At 44.5% G+C, this 23042-nt stretch overlaps 2 protein-coding genes across 2 annotated transcripts in view; both read right to left on the reverse strand.

The window, feature by feature from the left end:
* The window catches only part of LOC139423600 (ras-related protein Rab-26-like), a 62912-nt gene extending 40507 nt beyond the window's left edge, over nucleotides 1–22405 (reverse strand). Inside the window, exons 1-2 of the mRNA XM_071175185.1 lie at nucleotides 22211–22405; nucleotides 15376–15486 (exon numbers count right to left, since the gene is read on the reverse strand). Coding sequence (XP_071031286.1) covers nucleotides 15376–15486; nucleotides 22211–22405 — 306 coding nt within the window. The remainder of the gene's footprint in view (nucleotides 1–15375; nucleotides 15487–22210) is intronic.
* LOC139424166 (claudin-4-like) lies at nucleotides 8611–12786 on the reverse strand. Its single transcript, XM_071175848.1, has 2 exons — nucleotides 12184–12786; nucleotides 8611–8637 (listed from the first exon to the last, which is right to left on the reverse strand). Exons 1-2 carry the CDS (start codon nucleotides 12784–12786, stop codon nucleotides 8611–8613), a joined length of 630 nt encoding a protein of 209 aa, XP_071031949.1.
* Nucleotides 22406–23042: the final 637 nt, after the last annotated feature.

A 23042-nucleotide genomic window follows, 5' to 3' on the forward strand; every position in this document is an offset into this window, starting at 1 on the left:
AACAACGAGTGACCTACTGTAAGTGACTTTCAGTGTGGTATGATCGTTGGTGCCAGACACGCCGGTTCCAGTATATCAGAAACGGCCTCCTGGGCTTTTCACGTATGACAGTGTGTAGTGTTTACTGAGAATGGTGCGACAAACATAAAACATTCAGTCAGTGGCTATCCTGCGGCCGAAAACAGCTCGTTGATGAGAGGTCGAAGGAGAATGTCAAGAGTCGTGCAAGCTAACGGGCCACAGACAGACAAATAACGGCGCAGTACAACAGTGGTGTGCAGAACAGCATCTCGGAACACACAACTCGTCGGTCTTTGTCACAGACGGGCTATTGCTGCAGACAACCACAACGGGTTCCACTCCTACCAGCTAAAAACAAGAAGCGGGCCACCAACAATGGATATTTGAAGAGTGGAAAAACATTGCCTAGTCCGATGAATCCCAGTTCCTGTTGCGTCATGCTGATGGCAGTCAGGATTTGGCGTGAGCATCATGAGTCCGTGGCCCAATCCTGGTGGGGAATGTTTTCCTGGCACACGTTAGGCAACTTGATAGAAATTGAGCAACATGTCCATGCCCCAAAGAATTCAGGCTGTTCTGGAGCAAAGGTGGGTTCGAACAAGTACTAGCAGGGTGTACCTAATAAAACGGCCACTGAGTGTAATGTAATGGCCTTTGTAGTGTGTTGTATAATGCACACTGACGTAATATACAGTGCCTTGCGAAAGTATTCGGCCCAATTTTTCAGTTTTTGATTTGTTAAAAAAGTTTGAAATATCCAATAAATGTCGTTCCACTTCATGATTGTGTCCCACTTGTTGTTGATTCTTCACAAAAAAATACAGTTTTATATCTTTATGTTTGAAGCCTGAAATGTGGCAAAAGGTCGCAAAGTTCAAGGGGGCCGAATGCTTTCGCAAGGCCCTGTAGTAGTGTATTGTAGTACTTCTCTCGAGAAAGAGTTAAACCGTTTTGATGACCTGTTGCAGGTTGGGAACTGATTTCTTTAGTGCTGTGGTTCTTTGTTCCTCAGATACAGGCCCTTGTTTTGTTGTTGTTTTTTATTCCACTTTTCACATTGAATCACAGCTGAAATGCATGTGTGATTTCCGTTAGCAGTCTCGCACCCACACATGCACGTAGGTACGCAGGCTGGGGTACTTGCACGCACGCACACACATCCTCCTCCCCTCCACAGACTGGGTCTCCAATGACACATTATTTGCCATATAGTGCACTACTTCTGATCAGATACCCTACCCTTATGTAGTGCACTTAGGGATAGGGTGTCATTTGTCGTTAGCCCAATTGTTTGAGGTCAGAAAGAAAGTGTGGATGCCTGGACAGTCTCTCCCAACAATACAGGTAGACCAGAGAAGTCACATTCCTGTTTGGCAGATGAGTGGAAACCCTGATTAGAAGCATCTGTTGTCCATCGGTTAATCTTTACAAATGCTGTTTTGAATTAAAAGAAAATTTTACCTAAATGCTGAAGAAGACTATAAAGCCAAAACATCTGTGCACTTTTTCAAAATCAAATAATGGTGTAAGCTTTATGCGACATCTTTCTGAGTGCAAACCCATTACACCTTTTTGAGTGTCTCACAACATGCTATGCAACCCATGCTATGACCTCTGACCTCAAGCTATATTGCCTGAATGATTTACATTGTTTGACTAACTCCTTGCAGTTACAGGGAATCATATGCTGCTTGTCCATTTCTCTTCAGTCAACCTTGAGATGAGTGTGTGTGTGTTTCTGTAATGACTCAAGTGGATGCTAGTCATCTCCAAGATGGAGTTCATTGTTCTGATGATGATGACGACGAGGGAGAAAGGAAGGGAATCGATCAATCGTAAACACAGTGAATGCCATGGTTTTTGTTTGATGTGCAGTTTTTATTCCATCGGCTATTATACCGTACAATATGAAGCCAATTTGTCTCTATATTTTGCTATGACTCATGCTTGGGTGAGAAAAGGAATCAACCATTCACAATATTTCTTCACAGCCCATTTAGGTTCAGATGTAGGATCACTCGGGCTCCCGAGTGGGGCAGTGGTGTATGGCACTGCATCTCAGTGCTAGAGGTGTCACTACAGACACCCTGGTTCGAATCCAGGCTGTATCACAACCGGCTGTGATTGGGAGTCCCATAGGGTGGCACACAATTGGCCCAGCGTCGTCCGAGTTTGGACGGTGTAGGCTGTCATTGTAAATAAGAATGTGTTCTTAAGTTCTTAACTGACTTGTCTAGTTAAATAAAGGTTAAATGTCAAAATAAATAAATACATATTTGAGCCACTTGGCTACAGCAGGAAAATAACCATGCAGCAACAGGAAATGTTAATTATTATGTGGATTATGGACATTTGTGTAGGGGTTGATACATTTTTCGAAATTTAACAACAGAAGCCTTTTTAAACCTTGAATACACTACAAGTAAAAAATGTCCTGCATTGCATTTCTCCTGCAACAGGGTGATCAAATTAAAAGCCTAGATCTGTACAACACAAGGCGAGGGTGTGTTCTAACTACAGTCTGAAATGCTATTGTCCCTCTCTTCTGCTTTCAACATTTCTATGCAGTCCATTTAGCTACTGAGCCATCATCAATACTAATCCCAAATCTCCCACAGGTGCCAATGAAGCATTACTAGGCCCTATAGCCACAATAACACAGCCCTGGGCCTTGGTGACACAGCACATCGAGGTCCAATGGTTTCCTTACATTTAGAAATCAAGGGTCAAATGAAGAGGCGATTTCTGCATCAATCTTCATAGTCAGCCAAAGTGATACTCAAACTAGCCTGGACTACTGTTAAAGCTACTTCATGACAACTGCTGATGTAAAAAGGGTTTTATAAAAAAAATGCATTGACAGAAATCTGGCAAGGAGGAGAACAAGCCGTAGATGATCTGCATTTTTCTGTCTAAAGTTCAGAGGAAGTCACTCTTCTCAGTCTTCAAAACACAACAACTCCACTGGTGAATAGGCTCCATGTCCTCTATGGTGTCCATGTTAGGACAGCCTTAGTCTAGGCACAACTGTGTTCAATCTAGAAGTTGTGATGAGACCGAGGCTATCCTAATATGGACAGCGTACTCTAACCCCTCACAGAGTACATGTAGCGTAAACTAACAACCTCATATCCATCACATCCTACCTGATCAAAGGAGAGAGATGACTAAAGGTAAGAGATGAAATGTAAGTTGGGCTTTGAAAACCCTCTCTCTCGACTATCTATTTCTGCTCGGATGCAATCAGACAAGGTAACATGCTGTGTATGTAAGAGCTCTTGTTTATGTTCTGAAGCTGTGGAGCTCCTTATAATGTTGTGAGTGTGTGTGGGTGCTTTGAGTGTTTTTTTTTTAGTTTGTCTACATTAGAGAGAGAAAGTTTGTCTGTTGATTACAGTATTTGTGTGTGTTTGTCGTGAGTGTTGATTGCATGTTTACAGTATGCGTGTGTGAGCGCGGTGGTGTGTTTGTAGTCTGATGCTCTCTGATTACCGCGCATGACAGTGCTATAGATTAGACCAGCCTAGACAGCTGCTCCAAACATAAGACTGGCTCAGTGGCTCAGTGATCTGCTCCCTCCATAAGACTGGCTCAGTGGTTCAGTGATCTGCTCCCTCCATAAGACTGGCTCAGTGATCTGCTCCCTCCATAAGACTGGCTCAGTGGCTCAGTGGTTCAGTGATCTGCTCCCTCCATAAGACTGGTTCAGTGATCTGCTCCCTCCATAAGACTGGCTCAGTGGTTCAGCGATCTGCTCCCTCCATAAGACTGGCTCAGTGGTTCAGTGATCTGCTCCCTCCATAAGACTGGCTCAGTGGTTCAGTGATCTGCTCCCTCCATAAGACTGGCTCAGTGGCTCAGCGATCTGCTCCCTCCATAAGACTGGCTCAGTGGCTCAGTGATCTGCTCCCTCCATAAGACTGGCTCAGTGGCTCAGCGATCTGCTCCCTCCATTATTTTTTTTATTTTTTACCTTTATTTAACTAGGCAAGTCAGTTAAGAACAAATTCTTATTTTCAATGACGGCCTAGGAACAGTGGGTTAACTGCCTGTTCAGGGGCAGAACGACAGATTTGTACCTTGTCAGCTCGGGGGTTTGAACTTGCAACCTTCCGGTTACTAGTCCAACGCTCTAACCACTAGGTTACCCTCCCTCCATAAGACTGGCTGTGGTTCAGTTAATGAGACAGCATGCCACATCACTGGCTTCTCCCTTTGGTCTCTTCTCCTCAACCTCTACAGACCGAGTGACACACACCCAAATCTGTTGCACAGTTCTCCACATAAACACACACACCACCTCCTTCTCCTCTAACCTGGGAAGGCTGCTTACAGATGCCGTATCTTAATTTGAGCCAGTTTCACACAGCAGGAAAATAATCCTGCAGCAACAGGAAATGTGAATTGGATTGTGGATTATAATTAATGGAAATGTTTTATAAGTGTTGATGAAAAAATTTTGAGAAAATCAAGGCTGACATTTTCAATCAGAAATTATAAACTTCAGAAGCCTTTTTAAATCTCTAATACACAAAGTTTGCATTTCAGGATGATGAAATTAAGAGTCGGCATCTATACAGTTCACTATGATTAAATTTCAACAGACAGAATCAGTTGCATTCATATCTCTACAACCACATTTAGAAACTTCGGTAACACTGTCGTTGAAGATCACAGGTATTTAAAGTCACTGGGTATAATGCTTTAAGATGACATAACATTCTAAGACCTGTCATAAGCAAGCATGAGCTAGTGTTGTGACCTGGCTATTTCTTATTTCAACAAAAAAATGTTTGGTGCCCGCAACTGTGTTCAACAGTTATAAGTTGTAGCTACTGTATAGCAGCTTCTCAGAGGTTTGTCTCGTTAAGGCTAATGGACAGACTACAAAAACATAAATGTTACAGTAGATCTGTCATGATACGTGAGATAACAAGCAGCATCAGTTCCGGGTCTTGGGTTTTTCGTCCCTGGTTATTTGGAAAAATAACAATTTCACAGGTGTTAGCATCTTTCGAATTTCGTAAGGGGAGGGGACATCTGGCCCATAGACTTGCCCACAACTTGCAAAGAGAGAGTGTGAAGCGCTTCATTCCGGTTCCCATCCTCCTTTCTCTTAAGTATGCACCCAGAACTTACTCGTGCATCTGACCAATTACACAAGACTTTAATTCTGGGTTAACCGAGATAACTTTAAGGCAGAAAAAGATAAACATTAAACATTCACTAGACTACAAAGCAGTGATGAAGGAGACCCTATAGAGGAGTTCAGAGCCCTTGTGTAGTAGAAGAAGAATCCTCCAATCAGCACATCACCCTTTGATCAAGGTTAATACACCAGGAACGCCAGAGGGGGTGGGTCTCTCTCACTCACCCTCTGTTAATATGCAGACGATGTGGCCTGGGGACAGGTGCAGAGAGGGGGAGGGGAACAGTGGTTGAAGGTCAGGCACAGCTCAGTGTGACATTGGGATGGGGAGAAAGAAGGGGGAGGGAAAGAAAGATGATGGGAGGAGGAGAGAAACAGACAGCGAGGAGGAAAGATAGAAACAGCGAGGAGGAGAGAGACGCACACTCACTCCTCATATCTGACCCACCCCGCAGAGGCCAATGTCTCATTTTTAAAGCATCCGGCTGCGAGGTGAAATGGCACGACTGTTTTTCTATTTTCCACCAAACTGCATATCAATAAGGTGAGAAATGACGTCTTGTGTTGGGCCAAAATGTACTGTGTCCTTAGAAAGTGAATGGGAAAATAAGGAAGACACTTCTGTAGTGTATGTGTGTGAGAGTGTTTATGGGGGTGATAGATTGAGTGACCCGGGAGAGGAGGAATCATTAGAGGATGAGTAGTAGGAAGAGGAAGGCTAATTGTGAGCGTGACATTTAGACTGACCCTGCAGGTGCAAAGCAATGCCTTTATACTCATGGGGTTAGAGACAGACACACAAAACCTCTCACATACACTAGCCTAGTGCACTCACCTACAAGTCAACATTCCACAGATCCTCACAATTAATTCCATCAGAATGACCTAAAAATATATCCTAAACATACATGTTTGGCATATGAAAAGGAGTTGCACCTGGTAAGGAGTAGAATGAGAGCACAGACAGGTCTGGTTCCCATGGCTACTAAACATACACTCCAATATGCTAACAGCTGCAACTTCCCTGTCAGAATGTGCAGGAATGTTCGGTCTCATCTGAACAAGGGGAGAAAGGAGGGAGGAGAGATCGATTCTACACAAAACGCCTTCTGCTCATCCACTTCGTACTCTGTAGCCCCGAGGTGCCGGGGAACAGGGCCCCTGATGATCTATCGCAGGAGCCACTTGGTAGATCAACTCATCTGATACTTGAGTATGTTCCAATTCTGCAAAGTATTACAACATTCAAGAATCACAAGAACATGATATACCGATCCTATAAACTGCACAGAAGGCACCAGATATCCTCACAGATGTCAGTCAGTCTATATCTTTATCTGTTAGTCAGTATCTCACTCGACAAGTTACTAAATCAGACCCGGGCAACGCTAACAGTAACAAACATTGAGACATCCAGAACACACTGCAAAACCTAGCATCTATAGTGGCCATGGTGTCCTAGATCACAGAGACCCCTACCTCACTTAGACTGTAGAAAGAGTCAATGGCAAAGATAGCCAGGAACAACTCAGAGCCATAGATTGACCTATAGGTGGGGTAGTCTAAGGACAAGCAGCTAGACATATCACTTCTAGCCTCCTTGTCCAAGATGGAGGAGCCAATGCCAGGAGGATTATGGCATTGATGTCAACCATCAGGTTTGCGTTCATTCGGCACCAAACAGATGTAAAAGGATTGACACAGAGGGACTACCCAGACTTGTCCAATAAGAAAACAGTTTTCATTTTCCCACTACAAAATGTTTTCCATTGTATGCCCTAATGAACACGATCCAGGTAATCTATCCCCAAGGGGGAGAGGGGGGGAGGGCAATAGTTATCCTATGGGAAACTTGCTGATAGCTTCTTTATCGAGGAAGAATGTACTTACTACCATTGTGATATGTGGTTGTCTCACCTAACTATTTTAAGATGAATACACTAACTAACTGTAAGTGGCTCTGGATAAGAGTGTCTTTTTATTTATTTTATTTCACCTTTATTTAACCAGGTAGGACAGTTGAGAATAAGTTCTCATTTACAACTGCGACTTGGCCAAGATAAAGCAAAGCAGTGCGACACAAACACAGAGTTACACATGGAGTAAACAAACGTACAGTCAATAACCCAATAGAAAGGTCTATCTATATACAGTGTGTGCAAATGTAGTAAGATTAGGGAGGTAAGGCAATAAATAGGCAATAGTAGCAAAATAATTACAATTTAGCAATTAAACACTGGAGTGATAGATGTGCAAGTAGAGATACTGAGGTGCAAAGGTGCAAAAAAACAATATGGGGATGAGGTAGTTGGGTGGACTATTTACAGATGGCTATGTACAGGTGCAATGATCGGTGAGCTGCTCTGACAGCTTACGCTTAAAGTTAGTGAGGGAGATATGAGTGAGGGAGATATGAGTCTCCGGCTTCAGTGATTTTTGCAATTCATTCCAGTCATTGGCAGCAGTGAACTGGAACGAAAGGTGCCCAAATGAGGAATTGCCTTTGGGGGTGACCAGTGAAATATACCTGCTGGAGCGTGTGCTGCGGATGGGTGCTGCTATGGTTACCAGTGAGCTGAGTAAGGCGGGGCTTTCCCCCAAAAAGACTTATAGATGACCTGGAGCCAGTGGGTTTGGCGACAAATATGAAGCGAAGGCCAGCCAACGAGAGCATACAGGTCGCAGTGGTGGGTAGTAGTGGTGGGCTTTGGTGACAAAACGGATGGCACTGTGATAGACTGCATACAATTTGCTGAGTAGTGTTAGAGGCTATTTTGTAAATGATGTCGCCGAAGTCAAGGATCGGTAGATTAGTCAGTTTTACGAGGTTATGTTTGGCGGCATGAGTGAAGGATGCTTTTTTGTGAAATGGGAAGCCGATTTTAGATTTAATTTTGGATTAGAGATCCTTAATGTGAGTCTGGAAGGAGAGTTTACATTCTAACCAGACACCTAGGTATTTGTAGTTGTCCACACATTGTAAGTCAGAACTGTCCAGAGTAGTGATGCTAGACGGGCGGGCAGGGATCGGTTGAAGAGCATGCATTTAGTTTTACTTGCATTTAAGAGCAGTTGGAGGCCACGGAAGGAGATTTGCTAAATGACTAACATGTAAATGTATGACCTGTCACCACAGACAGACCACAGATCATTAGAAATGCCACGCATGTCGATATAGACTGAACTATTACACACAAGCTCAGAAAGGCTGGGATCAGGGGAAGGGATGACAGCCACCGAGGTCAACAGTGGCCTTGCACTCTAATCAGAGATGGTGATGAACACACATGCAGACAGACGCTCGCTCACTCTCTCACACACAGGTGTACATAAATACAACAGCTGTCAATAGAAAGACATTCATGCACTCAACCAAGGAGAGACACTGGACATGACAACAGTTGAAGAGACATATGGTGACAGTCTAAGGACAAGAGAGGTCAAGCGCCTGACATACCCAGCAGGACCTGAATGAGAACAAGGACAGAGCTATCAATAGTATAATCAAGGGGACTTTGTGATTGGGAACGTTTCTTGTGGACCGCCACTAACAACACTGGTCTCTGTGAAGACTATCAAAACGCCTATAGGGATGCATAACAAGAAACACCACCAGGGTTGTCTCAGAATAGGAGCGCTGTTCTAGGACCAGTTTAGCCTTTTAGGTCATAATGAATATGATTACAAGGACAGGAGGGGATCTGTTCCTAGATCAGCACGCTTTCTCTGGATACGGGCCCAGAAACCCAGCTTTGATCTCAGATCCACATGAGCTTCCATCAATTCCACTGATACCTTTTAACCAACCGACTTTATACATGATGAAACAGAACATTTGTCTCGTCCCGTCCCGAAAGGCATAAATCTAGGCTGTGTCCCTATGGGCCCCGGTGAAAGGTAATGCACTGAATAGGGAACAGGGTGTTATTTGGGACATGGCTGTATAATGCCAGGAGATGTCACTCAGGGAGGGAAAGACAGATTTATGCAGTTAGAAGCTGACTTTTTTCCCCCTACAGGATCCGACTAGCGTTTGTACGTTTGAGTGAGAGCAGTAGGATTGAGAGAGATTACTTCTACACAGGAGAAGAGGTGAGGTAGATTATACAAAGAAATGGGGAGGTAGGGAGGGAGAGCGAGAGTCTTTCTGATGCTCAACAACAAATCAGTAATAAACATAGAGCCCATCAGAAGAGGTTGTTATTTGGCTTGGAAAGAGAAGAAGAGGGGAGAAGGAGAAGAGGAGAGAAACAGGATATTGCTCTATACAATCTGCTCTCCACCTCTCCCTTGTGTCTTTTCATGCTGTCATCCTTCCTTTCCCTCAATGCCTTTTAAGAGGACGTACGCACCCACCGCTGTTGGTTGGCATCCAATGGGGACATTTCCTTCACCCATTATGGTTGTCATGGGAATACTGGTTGTTATGGGAATGATCAACTCCTCTCGCTCAAGTTGAAGACATGTAAGGGTAAATGCTAATGTTGATAGTATTCGGTGCACTGAGTGCAGACCTGGGTTGAACATTTTACATTAGTTGTTTTCTTTGAAATATTTTAGGTGCGCTTGATTTAGCTTACCTGATAGGACTGTTTTATTGGTTCCATTATACCAGACAAACTAAATCAAATGCTTCTAAAGTCAAATAAAACATGCTATTTCTATCCTGGTTTGCACTGAACAAATACCAGTTAGACCAAGCCAAATTGATCAAATTCGGCAAGACGGTATAGTTTCTCTCTGCTGTAATGAGTTGCCATGGGATTTACTGCTGTTGATGAGATACTGTATGATTCCATTTCCCCAACCGGTATCTTTGGGGAGTCAACAACAGTGACACCGTCTTCCACTCCTCCTCACACATATTATTCTCAGCAATGAGATATATAAATATCCAAAGGACAATCTGGAGAATAACTAAAGTGACTATGTTTCAACTCTCAGACAATGATGGATGAGAACAATCACAATGTGAGGAGAACAGTGTGTGAGTGTGTGTGTGTGTGTGTGTGCAGCACATTGATAGGTTGAAACGTTGATCGCTTGTATCTGTTGGTAACAGAGTTGATGAGCCTGACTGGAGCGTATGACAGTCTAATACATATTGTTCACATCTGGACCAAGTCTGTCCATAAAGTGATTGATTGACGTGCTTTGGTGAGACAACAGACTAACCGAACTCTGAGTGAGTGAGTGAGTGAGTGAGTGAGTGAGTGAGTGAGTGAGCCTCAGATGCATACACAATGACTTAGCTTCCTCCAATTTCTCACATTGGAATATTGCACTTTCGCTTGCACAAATGCAAAAACACACACACATAAACCATGTGGAAATTGGAGACGCATCATAAAGTGCCTAGAATCAGGTCAAATCTGGACACATTATGCATCTAGCATTATTCGTAATAACAAGGGCTTGAAACCAGAAACCAGTTCTAACCTCGCTGCAAAAACATTGCCCAGCAACCACAGTTGAGACTAAATATGGAGTAGAAGAGCCCACCCCCCTCACTCCCTCACTCTTCATCTTTTCATTCGCTGTCACATGAGTAGTTTGATAACCTATTTCATAAAGGAAAATTAATTATACGAACGACAATCATTGAAATGTTGTCTTTCCTATTGAAAATGTGCCAGGCAGCTGCAGCAGCCACTGCCTCTCTCTTTCTCGTCAATAACAGATTTGTGTATGTTCCTCTTAATAAACAGAGTATGCAGATTATATAAGAAATTAATGAATAAAATAAATAAATAAAAACACAATTAATTAACTGCATCAATCAGTATCCCTCTCTTATGTAAGCAAACCAAAACACTCCTGGGAGCGTATGCCTGTTCCTAAACCATTAGAAAATAGGAGCTGAAACAAGCTTACATAACCACAACAAAAATCTACCAACATTTAAATGCATGTTGGACATTAATCAACATTCTGCTCTTAAAGAGGCAGAACACAGAGTATACCAAACATTAGGAACACCTTCCTAATATTGAGTTGCACCATCCTGGACATGAACCCAGCCCTGACACTGGAGAGGCAACAGTTACATAATGAAGGGATAAAGGGAGAGTCAGGGAGGTAGGAAAGACAAAAAAGGAAAATATAGAATGGGGAGAGGGTGATACAGAGAGAGAGAGAGAGAGAGTGTGCGTTGTTGATACCCACATAGCTGAACAACTAGTTCAATATACATCTGCGTGATCAACTAAAACCCCCAGTGTCTACAGCTACACCTTGATGAGACATGTTATCCCTGTCCAGAAACAACCCGAGCTATGAGGAAGAACACAGTTCCACCCAATGAACAATGAAGTCAGGAGACAGCACAGGAGTTGAATAATAACAGCATTTATTATTCATAATAATGGAAAAACAATTGATATTGGTGTCAGTTCCACCACCTATAAAACATTCCACCTCAGTCAGCCCTATACAACATGCTTACATCTACCTTTCAAGTGTTTTGACAATTGGTGGGCAATCTTACCCTGCAGGGTCCAGTGTGGGTCCAGACCATGAAGCGTATCCATCACCAATCATCTAATTGCTTACAACTATTTGCTGCTCTCAGATTCACAAACATGTAAGATACGGTTTAGGCCAATAGAGTCAATGATCAACTCAGGCTTTTATTTTTTAAAGCAGCAGCAGCAGCAGAGTATAGTCCCTCCTATTAGAAGCATTGAAGCAGCCCACCTAATGGGTTCAGCTGAAAACACAAGGCCATTACTCTGCAGGAAGTTGTCAGGGTTCAAGTTTTGTGTCAAGTCGAAGGCAACAAAGGAGGTAAAGATCAGCTGGATTAAACCAGCCATGATGAACAATAGTCCAATAAAGTTAATCACTTCGGCTTCAGACGGATTCCTCTTGATGCAGTTAGTGCACTTTGATCTGTAGAGGAAAAATATCAGCCCTAAAAATAATATCAGCCCGAGCATAAAGGAGAAGGAGGAGAAGGATAAAATCAGTTTCCTTCTGTACTGCAGAAGGTCTAACATTCCTAAAGCACATGCCCAGGTCAACATGGAGATTATCCATCCTATGACCCCCGTGGTGATGGCCGCGACCTCTGTTCCACTTGTATACAGAGTTCTGCTAAGTATGGCCCCTCCAATCAGGAGAAAGGCTGCAGCCCCCCAGCCGAAGTAGAGCGCTCCCCCCAGTTCCCTCTTCTCTCCGGTCAACTCATTGGAGGAGTTGCTGAGGATTGCCCTGGCCTTCCAGGAGACAGGAATGAGGATGAGAAATCCGGCCAGGATGAAGAATATTCCTGATATAATGATCAACTTAATGTAGTTGGTGGTCTTGTGCCCAACCATGGAGACCATGACTCCCAGAATCCCCAGGATAATAGCCATGATGGTCATGGCTCTGGTGGCCTGCAGGTTGGAGCTCCATGCGGAGCTTGGCATGGAGTCGTAGACCTCACACTGAATGTGGCTCGTGCTCCTTTTCACACAGCTCATCCACAGGCCGTCCCAGACCTCCTCCGTGGTGACAAAGTTAGCTGCTGTGAAGGTTGTCTCCATCCAGGTGGGGAGTGCACACACTACAATGGTGGTGATTAATCCTATGACTCCCAGGACGATGCCCACAATCTCCATGCCCATCGACATACTGGGTCCCTGGGTACATTTCTCTACACCTGCCCTTCCTGGAGGTACAAGGATGTGACTCAACAAAGACATTTCAAAACCGCAGAGATGTTGAACTTCCAGAGATCCTGGAGCTATGACAGCTTAAGTCTTTACAAAGTTCAAGAACAACAGATTATTTCACTCTGAAGTTTGTTGCTGAGGTCTTCTGTAAGATAAGACAACTGAGCCACTCAGTAGACCTCTATATAACCGCTCAATTATGTGATGTCGTCATGGAAACATAACCTATCACTACAGATTTGGGTCAGTATGTGGTTGTGGTTGAACTAGTGCAATGTACAGCTGTCTTCCTGGTCTATTTAAAAGTTACTGTTACATAGGAAAGTATTTCCACCAGTATGTTTTACCAAAATGTCAGATTAGTGTTTGTGTGTGTGCATGCATGCGTGCATGTTTGTTTGTCTGCGTGTGTATGTGTCTGTGAGGTGTTTTTTATTATACATATCCCTCCCTGAAAAAGCTATCGGATACACAATGCAAATTGCTACGAACGCCATTGAACTGTGAGATGAAGAAAGCATCAGATGTCCATTTCACCAGGTCTCTGGGAGCTCAACTGAAAACATTTCAATAGCAGAAGTCTAAAGTCATTTACGCCCACAAACACACACTATGGGACCAGACACACACCTCCCATTCAGAGCCGCTGACCATGACCTGCTAACGGGAGGCTGAGAAATCATTTACGGGGTCATGATCCAGGCACTCCAGAGGCCAGAGCAATCAAGCACAGAGCAATCTCCTGGTCTGTGTCCGACATGGCACCCGATACCCTACATAGACCACTACCCTACATAGAGCACTACCCTACATAGAGCACTACCCTACATAGACCACTACCCTACATAGACCACTACCCTACATAGAGCACTACCCTACATAGAGCACTACCCTACATAGAGCACTACCCTACATAGAGCACTACCCTACATAGAGCACTACCCTACATAGACCACTACCCTACATAGAGCACTACCCTACATAGACCACTACCCTACATAGAGCACTACCCTACATAGACCACTACCCTACATAGAGCACTACCCTACATAGAGCACTACCCTACATAGAGCACTACCCTACATAGAGCACTACCTTTAACCAGAGCCCTATGGGCAAAAGCAGTGTACTGTGTAGGGAATAGGGTGGCATTTGGGATGCAGACCCGGCCCTTTCAGCCAATCGCAGCAAGGTAAACAGTTCTATGCCTGCTATATCTAGGTTCATCCAGTATGAGAATCAACAAAAGCCACAACTGTGACCATTTTATAAGAAATAGTGAAACATAGAAATATAATTACTTGAATATCAGTTGTATTCATTTAATTTCTTTGGTGTGAATCGTAAAGGTTTTACACGCTGGATGAATCTAGTTGATGCTCCCTGCTGTAGAGGTACTGTTGTACTGTAACAAGAGGCCATGCAGAGGGGAGCCAGGGAGAACCTTGAGGGTAATAATGACAAAGGATTTGAAATATAATGGCAATGAAATACATTTGATTTAATAGGATTGAATGGGAAGGTTTTATGGTGTGAATCACAAAGCTTTTACAAGCTGGATGAGATCCAGTAGAGGAACGGTTTACCAAGAGGCCATGCAGAGGAGAGCCAGGGAGAACCTTGAGGGTGAAAACGTAATCACGAGGGTCTCACAGCGCAGCAACACAATTAAATAACCAATCAATATGACATGAGCAGACCAGGCAGTAAGCCTTTATGTTAGGAGTTCAGAGCCGCTGTGGCTAGTCAGATAATGCTACAGCATGTGTGTGACCACTCTAAAGGAAAGGCTTTAAGGGCTATAGCTTGCACTAGCCTTGAGTCTATAGGGTCTGCAGTTAAACGTACTGAAAAGAGATGAACAAAAGCAGTGCAGTAGCATTACATCAAGAAGCAATACAGAAATACAATGAAGGAGAAACCAACCAGGAACAACACACACGTGCACGCATACGCACAAATGCAGGCACACATACACGCCAACAGATACACACCACAGGAGGTTGGTGGCACCTTAATTGGGGAGGACGGGCTTGGTAATGGCTGGAACAGTATAGGTGGAATGGTATCAAATACTTCAAACATATCGCTTCATTCCAGCCATTATTATCAGCCGTCCTCCCCTCAGCAGCCTCCACTGACACAAATGCAAACAACCCCTCCCTCCCCCCAGACTCATTGGAAATTAAATTCCAGAACCCAGACTCATTCCTAGATGTATTTCTCTCTGCCCATGGGGGGCCGTGGATTTGGCACAGGAGAGGAGATGCCAATCAGCAGGGGACGGTTCCTAAATGAAAGCATGTCAAACTAATTTAAGAATCGATAGGTCTTCCAGAGACAGACTGGTATCCACAGAGGAAACACTTCCAGCCTCAGGGCTTAAAGACACAGGAAAAGCTCTGTTCTGGAAAAAATCTATTCAAAAGTTCAGCCAGGAATGGACCCATTTTATATACAAATATGAGGTATGAAGGACATTGATGGAATGTTACCCTTTTTATAGAAACGTGTGTGTGTGTCCATGTATTATCCATCCCCACTCACCCTGAAGTCGATGCCCACAGTAGAGATGAAGCTTCCTGCCAGGAAGGCTCCGTCTTTGAAGCGCACCAGCAGACAGGTCTTCCCCACCCCGGAGTCTCCCACCAGCATCACCTACAGCACAGCAAGAGGGACAAACTGAATGAAAGGGGGTTTTAACACACATCCCACAAAGCTGCACAAAGGAAGGTTAAACAGTAAGTGAACATTCCCTTTGTCTCAATGTAACAAGGACAAACTGAACATGACAGGTTCCAGCACACTTCCCCAGAGAGACAAACCAGTTCAATAGTCTTTCAGCACAACCCCCAATCTCCTCCCTCATAACGTCCCTGGTCACAACATATTGGTGTGTTCCAGCCGCGTTGTCCCAGCCGCGTTGTCCCAGCCGCGTTGTCCCAGCCGCGTTGTCCCACCCGCGTTGTCCCAGCCGCGTTGTCCCAGCCAAGTTTTTACAGACGCTTTGTTCCAGCCGAGTTTTTACAGACGCTTTGTTCCAGTCGAGTTTTTACAGACGCTTTGTTCCAGTCAAGTTTTTACAGCCGCGTTGTTCCAGTCGAGTTGTTCCAGACGCTTTGTTCCAGTCGAGTTTTTACAGCCGCTTTGTTCCAGCCGAGTTGTTCCAGACGCTTTGTTCCAGTCGAGTTTTTACAGACGCGTTGTTCCAGCCGAGTTGTTCCAGACGCTTTGTTCCAGCCGAGTTGTTCCAGACGCTTTGTTCCAGCCGAGTTTTTACAGACGCTTTGTTCCAGTCGAGTTTTTACAGACGCGTTGTTCCAGCCGAGTTGTTCCAGACGCTTTGTTCCAGCCGAGTTGTTCCAGACGCTTTGTTCCAGCCGAGTTGTTCCAGCCGAGTTGTTCCAGACGCTTTGTTCCAGCCGAGTTGTTCCAGACGCTTTGTTCCAGCCGAGTTGTTCCAGCCGAGTTGTTCCAGACGCTTTGTTCCAGCCGAGTTGTTCCAGACGCTTTGTTCCAGCCGAGTTGTTCCAGCCGAGTTGTTCCAGCCGAGTTTTTACAGATGCTTTGTTCCAGCCGAGTTGTTCCAGACGCTTTGTTCCAGCCGAGTTGTTCCAGACGCTTTGTTCCAGCCGAGTTGTTCCAGCCGAGTTGTTCCAGCCGAGTTTTTACAGATGCTTTGTTCCAGCCGAGTTGTTCCAGACGCTTTGTTCCAGCCGAGTTGTTCCAGACGCTTTGTTCCAGCCGAGTTTTTACAGACGCTTTGTTCCAGTCGAGTTTTTACAGCCGCTTTGTTCCAGTCGAGTTTTTACAGCCGCTTTGTTCCAGTCAAGTTTTTACAGCCGCTTTGTTCCAGTCGAGTTTTTAGAGCCGCTTTGTTCCAGTCGAGTTGTTCCAGACGCTTTGTTCCAGTCGAGTTTTTACAGCCGCGTTGTTCCAGTCGAGTTGTTCCAGACGCTTTGTTCCAGTCGAGTTGTTCCAGACGCTTTGTTCCAGTCGAGTTTTTACAGCCGCTTTGTTCCAGTCGAGTTTTTACAGCCGCTTTGTTCCAGTCGAGTTGTTCCAGACGCTTTGTTCCAGTCGAGTTTTTACAGCCGCTTTGTTCCAGTCGAGTTTTTACAGACGCTTTGTTCCAGCCGAGTTTTTACAGATGCTTTGTTCCAGCCGAGTTGTTCCAGCCGAGTTGTTCCAGCCGAGTTTTTACAGACGCTTTGTTCCAGCCGAGTTTTTGCAAACGCTTTGTTCCAGCCGAGTTGTTCCAGCCGAGTTGTTCCAGCCGAGTTTTTACAGACGCTTTGTTCCAGCCGAGTTTTTACAGACGCTTTGTTCCAGCCGAGTTTTTACAGACGCTTTGTTCCAGCCAAGTTTTTACAGACGCTTTGTTCCAGCCGAGTTTTTACAGACGCTTTGTTCCAGCCAAGTTTTTACAGACGCTTTGTTCCAGCCGAGTTTTTACAGACGCTTTGTTCCAGCCGAGTTTTTACAGATGCTTTGTTCCAGCCGAAGAATCCAAGAATCACTGCTGTACACAATGGCTATGTTCACTACAGGAGATATATATATCAGACCTCTAGCCAACCATTATAACTCCATACACTTATGTGACATTGGGTCAGTCTCTTAATACAGGTAAACATCAGGAACACAAGTGGCCATAAGGAAGTCACCTAGACATTATTGCACATCTGGTCATTTGTTTTGTTCAGCATTATTATTAGATTCTCATTAAACCTTATGATAAATGGATTAAAGCGCCCTCGACATGTTGGTGTTTGGCCAGTAGAGATGAGTGTGACTGGGCATCTGGAAATTTGGTTCTGCTCTTAATTTTGGTCGGATAGCAATACTGAATTATGTGCCTGTGCGTGTGAGTGAGTGTCCTGCTGCACACATTCCCCTCTTTCTGGGGCCTAATGACATTATAGAGTTGATGTGTTTAGTGTAATCAGTAGAGATGCAGTAGAGATATAGCCAGGTCAGGTCAGGTTGATAAAATCTCAGTGGCATCTTCATTCCTCTAATCTTCTCTCCTGTTCCCACATCCTCTCTTATCCTTATCTACCCCTCTTCTCTCTTCCCCTCTCATCTCCTCTGTTCTTCCATCCTCTCTTATCCTTATCTACCCCTCTTCTCTCTTCCCCTCTCATCTCCTCCTCTGTTCTTTCATCCTCTCCTGTCTTTTACTCTCTGTCTCCCTCTTAAAACAGCAGTATTTTAAACAGACCCAGGCAGAGTGAATAGAGCAGGAAGTGAAGTACCCTGTTTTTCCTCTGTTAATCATCTCCCAGACTATGCGCTGCTCTACAGAGTGTACGGTGAGTGACATATGGCAGCTGCCTCAGCACAGATCAGCTGTAATAAACCAGGCTCTCGCAGGCCGCCAGCCCCCGCACACAGCGGATCCAGTGGCGCACCGCAAATCAAACCCTTTTGTAGGGTGCAGGCTACATCTCATTCCTGGCCCAGTAAACTGACTGGAAAACGCTGTGGTTTCGCTCTCAGTGTCTATGAGCAGAGTTTCCCTCAGCACACAGCAAACTCAACTTCTCTCTGATGTTTGAGTCAGTGACTCGAAGGAAGAACATTGGTGTTAGGAGTTTTTTCCCCCACACTGGTTTTAGCCGTTGTTTCAACTGATATTTCACTCAAAAACTGAATGCATCTTCATCATAGAGCACTTTCAGTACAGAGCAAAAACTATCTTGTGACATGCACATTGTTTTGGGAATGTATTAACAGTGGAATAATGAACTAAATATCTAAATATAGTTTAAGTGAAGTGATCCTTTAAGGCTCTTGTTTTTGGGCTTGAATGATGAAATGAACAGCCTCCAGTTGGCATAATGCTTGTGAGCTCAACTGAGGTGAGCAATGTATGAAATGCTACAAATGAGCTCCACTGTGCGAGTATTTCTGGGTAATAGTCTCAAGGGTGCCAAATTGAATGACATTTTGTAAATCTGCAACTCTCTCCAGGGGTTGGGTTGTTGCTCTAGGTCTATCCTTTTCAAGAGCTGACACATTTCTAACTGACTAAAACAAAGAAGGGTTGTGTGGTTGCGAGGCCGGTTGGACATTCCTGCAGTCAGCATGCTCTCTCAAAACTGAACAAAAATATTAAAACGCAACAATTTCAATGATTTTAATGAGTTACAGTTCATATAAGGAAATCAGTCAATTGAAATACATTTCATTAGGCCCTAATCGAATTGGGCCACAGTGTCTCCTGACCCCTCCTGGCTCAGCCTCCAGTATTTATGCTGCAGCAGTTTATGTGTCGGGGGGCTAGGGTCAGTCTGTTATATCTGGAGTACTTCTCCTGTCTTATCCGGTGTCCTGTGTGAATTTAAGTATGCTCTCTAATTCTCTCCTTCTCGCTTTCTTTCTCTCTCTCTCAGAGGACCTGAGCCCTAGGACCATGCCTCAGGACTACCTGGCATGATGATTCCTTGCTGTCCTCAGTCCACCTGGCCGTGCTGCTGCTCCAGTTTCAACTGTTCTGCCTGCGGCTATGTTTCCCTGACCTGTTCACCGGACGTGCTACCTGTCCCAGACTTGCTGTTTTCAACTCTCTAGAGACAGCAGGAGTGGTAGAGATACTCTTAATGATCGGCTATGAAAAGCCAACTGACATTTACTCCTGAGGTGCCGACTTGCTGCACCCTCGACAACTACTGTGATTATTATTATTTGACCATGCTGGTCATTTATGAACATTTGAACATCTTGGCCATGTTCTGTTATAATCCCCACCCGGCACAGCCAGAAGAGGACTGGCCACCCCTCATAGCCTGGTTCCTCTCTAGGTTTCTTCCTAGGTTTTGGCCTTTCTAGGGAGTTTTTCCTAGCCAACGTGCTTCTACACCTGCATTGCTTGCTGTTTGGGGTTTTAGGCTGGGTTTCTGTACAGCACTTTGAGATATCAGCTGATGTACGAAGGGCTATATAAATCAATTTGATTTTATCTATGGATTTCACATGACTGGGAATACAGATATGCATCTGTTGGTCAAAGCTACCTTCAAAATAAGGTAGGGGCATGGATCAGAAAACCAGTCAGTATCTGGTGTGACCACCATTTGCCTCGTGCAGCACAACACATCTCCTTTGCATAGAGTTGATCAGGCTGTTGATTGTGGAATGTTGTTTCACTCCTCTTCAATGGCTGTGCGAAATTGCTGGATATTGGGAGGAACTGAAACACGCTGTCGTACACATCGATCCAGGGCATCCCAAACATGCTCAATGGGTGACATGTCTGATGAGTATGCAGGCCATGGAAGAAATGGGACAATTTCAGTCTTCCAGGAATTGTGTACAGATTCATTTGACATGGGGCCATGCATTATCAAGCTAAAACATGAGGTGATGGCGGCGGATGACTGGTACAACAATGAGCCTCAGGATCATCACTGTATCTCTGTGCGTTCAAATTGCCATGGATAAAATGCAATTGTTCTTGTTGTCTGTAGTTTATGCCTGCCCATACCATAACCCCACCATGGGACACTGTTCACAAAGTTGACCTAATATTGCCCCCAGCACAAGGTGCACCTGTGTAATGAACATGCTGTTTAATCAGTTTATTGATATGCCACAGTATGCCAACAGTCAGGCGGACGGATTATCTTGGCAAAGGCGAAATGCTCACTAACAGGGATCTTTCAATTCAGCTCATGAAACATGAGACCAACACTTTACATGTTGCATTTATATTTGGTTCAGTATATCCTCACTCTTAATGGAGCAACAGGAGTATATCAGAGAAATAGACTACCATTCAGACAGCCTAACTAACAGTGACTCATCAACAGGATGGGGATTGGTAAGAAACCATGTTGGCTCTTCCTAATAACCACTGCTTTCCTTTGTTTAATCAGTTGGCTCTTCCTAATAATCAGTCACTTCAAAGACAGACGGGCACATCACCGGGCACATCACCGGAGGGACAGCTAGAGGGAAGACAGTTTGGCAACACATCTCGCCATTTTTAGGGAAATGGCGAGAGAGGAGAGGAAAAGGATAAGAAAGGAGAGAAGAGAGAGAGAGATGAGGTAAGGAAGAGAGAACTTTGAAGCAGTGGCAGGATGAATTGACAGCCATCACAACCTGTTGATTAGCCTTAAGACGACACGGCTTCACTAGTACACAGAAAACTGCCAAATAGAGAATACATTATGAGATGTGTTGGCTCTTGGTCCCATATGTGACCTTCAATGGTTGCTGAGGTGCTATTGATTGTCTTTAGTGACACAGCTGTGGCAGAGGCAATAGCTCAGTTTGATGAATGAGTGTTTTGTGGTCTTGTAAAACACCCCAGGCTTGACAAGGTGAACACAAAAGGTCACTGTGGTGATTAAAGTTATACACAACATAATGTTTACATCCCATTAGTCCTTTCAAACATGTAGGATAACCTAGGTCTTGGCCTACTTGCTTGATGCACATTCACACATTACATTTATTATCTGTAGCCCATCAACCTGCCATGTGTAGCCCATCAACCTGTCACGTGTAGCCCATCAACCTGTCACGTGTAGCCCATCAACCTGCCATGTGTAGCCCATCAACCTGTCATGTGTAGCCCATCAACCTGCCATGTGTAGCCCATCAACCTGCCATGTGTAGCCCATCAACCTGTCATGTGTAGCCCATCAACCTGTCATGTGTAGCCCATCAACCTGCCATGTGTAGCCCATCAACCTGTCATGTGTAGCCCATCAACCTGTCATGTGTAGCCCATCAACCTGCCATGTGTAGCCCATCAACCTGTCATGTGTAGCCCATCAACCTGCCATGTGTAGCCCATCAACCTGCCATGTGTAGCCCATCAACCTGTCATGTGTAGCCCATCAACCTGTCATGTGTAGCCCATCAACCTGTCATGTGTAGCCCATCAACCTGTCATGTGTAGCCCATCAACCTGTCATGTGTAGCCCATCAACCGGTCATCGGTAGCCACTAATATACAGTGGGGCAAAAAAGTATTTAGTCAGCCACCAATTGTGCAAGTTCTCCCACTTAAAAAGATGAGAGAGGCCTATAATTTTCATCATAGGTACACTTCAACTATGACAGACAAAATGAGAAAACAAAATACAGAAAATCACATTGTAGGATTTTATTGAATTTATTTGCAAATTATGGTGGAAAATAAGTATTCATCTTTTTAAGTGGGAGAACTTGCACAATTGGTGGCTGACTAAATACTTTTTTGCCCCACTGTATGTATGTATGTATGTATGTATGTATGTATGTATGTATGTTGTTGAATAATAATAGCCTAACAAACTAGCAATTTACTGAGATAAAATAATAAAGTTACCTAATGTTATTGTTTACAAATAATGGCTATCATAGCATGATGCTCAGGTGCATTTACCTTGAATGCGATGTCATAAAACTCGCTGCTGTTGCTGAGTGAGGGTCTGCTCGGATGAACCATACCATTCGCCTGCACCACGCTCCCCGTCCCTGCGGTGCTCTTCCCAGTTTCCCCTTTCTGGTTTCCGGTGGGGATGCCTGTCGTCGGGCTGCTGTTGGCGTTTTTGCCCTTACCCGCCTTTTTGCGGGACATTGTTTTCACTCCAAACAGTTTATAGTTTTTGAGAAAGTGTGACGTCTGAGAGAGTGGCGCGAAATATTTGAGCGCTCGCAGACGATAAACAAGATTAATTATTGTTTTTTGTTTTAGAAGTTGTGCAGTGGGACTGAAATAAAAAACATATTCTCCGGTTTCACCTGCACGTTGAAATCATGGCTAGCGACACTTTTCTCATGTCACGATACAACGAGTGAACGGTTCGAATTGCGTCTTCTCTCTGTAGAGCAGAAACCACACTGCTAGGCTACCTCCTGAAACACAGGTGAACTGCGCTCTTGTCCTTGTTCCGGCCCCTCCTGCTTTTGCATTGCCAATGATGAGACTGGGATTTTAGCAGCCTTTTCCAATAGCCACAGGCAGCCGGGGTCTCAAGCAACGCACTAACAAACTCCACATTTTGAGCGTGTGCGGTGAGCGAGAGGATAAGCGAAGTTTTGAGCGCTGCTGGACAACATTTCGCGGGCTGCTTGTAGGAATTCTGAAACACTTTCAAAGGAACACTGCGTTTTAACAGCCATTCAGCACCATGGAAAGCGCCCGCTGCCCTTTCAAATAAATCCACCGGATATCTGGAAAGTGGAGCAATACTGAGCTGTTTAGGCTAAAACAG

The sequence above is a fragment of the Oncorhynchus clarkii genome, chromosome 13 (genome assembly GCF_045791955.1).
Source record: "Oncorhynchus clarkii lewisi isolate Uvic-CL-2024 chromosome 13, UVic_Ocla_1.0, whole genome shotgun sequence".
Taxonomy (NCBI): domain Eukaryota; kingdom Metazoa; phylum Chordata; class Actinopteri; order Salmoniformes; family Salmonidae; genus Oncorhynchus; species Oncorhynchus clarkii.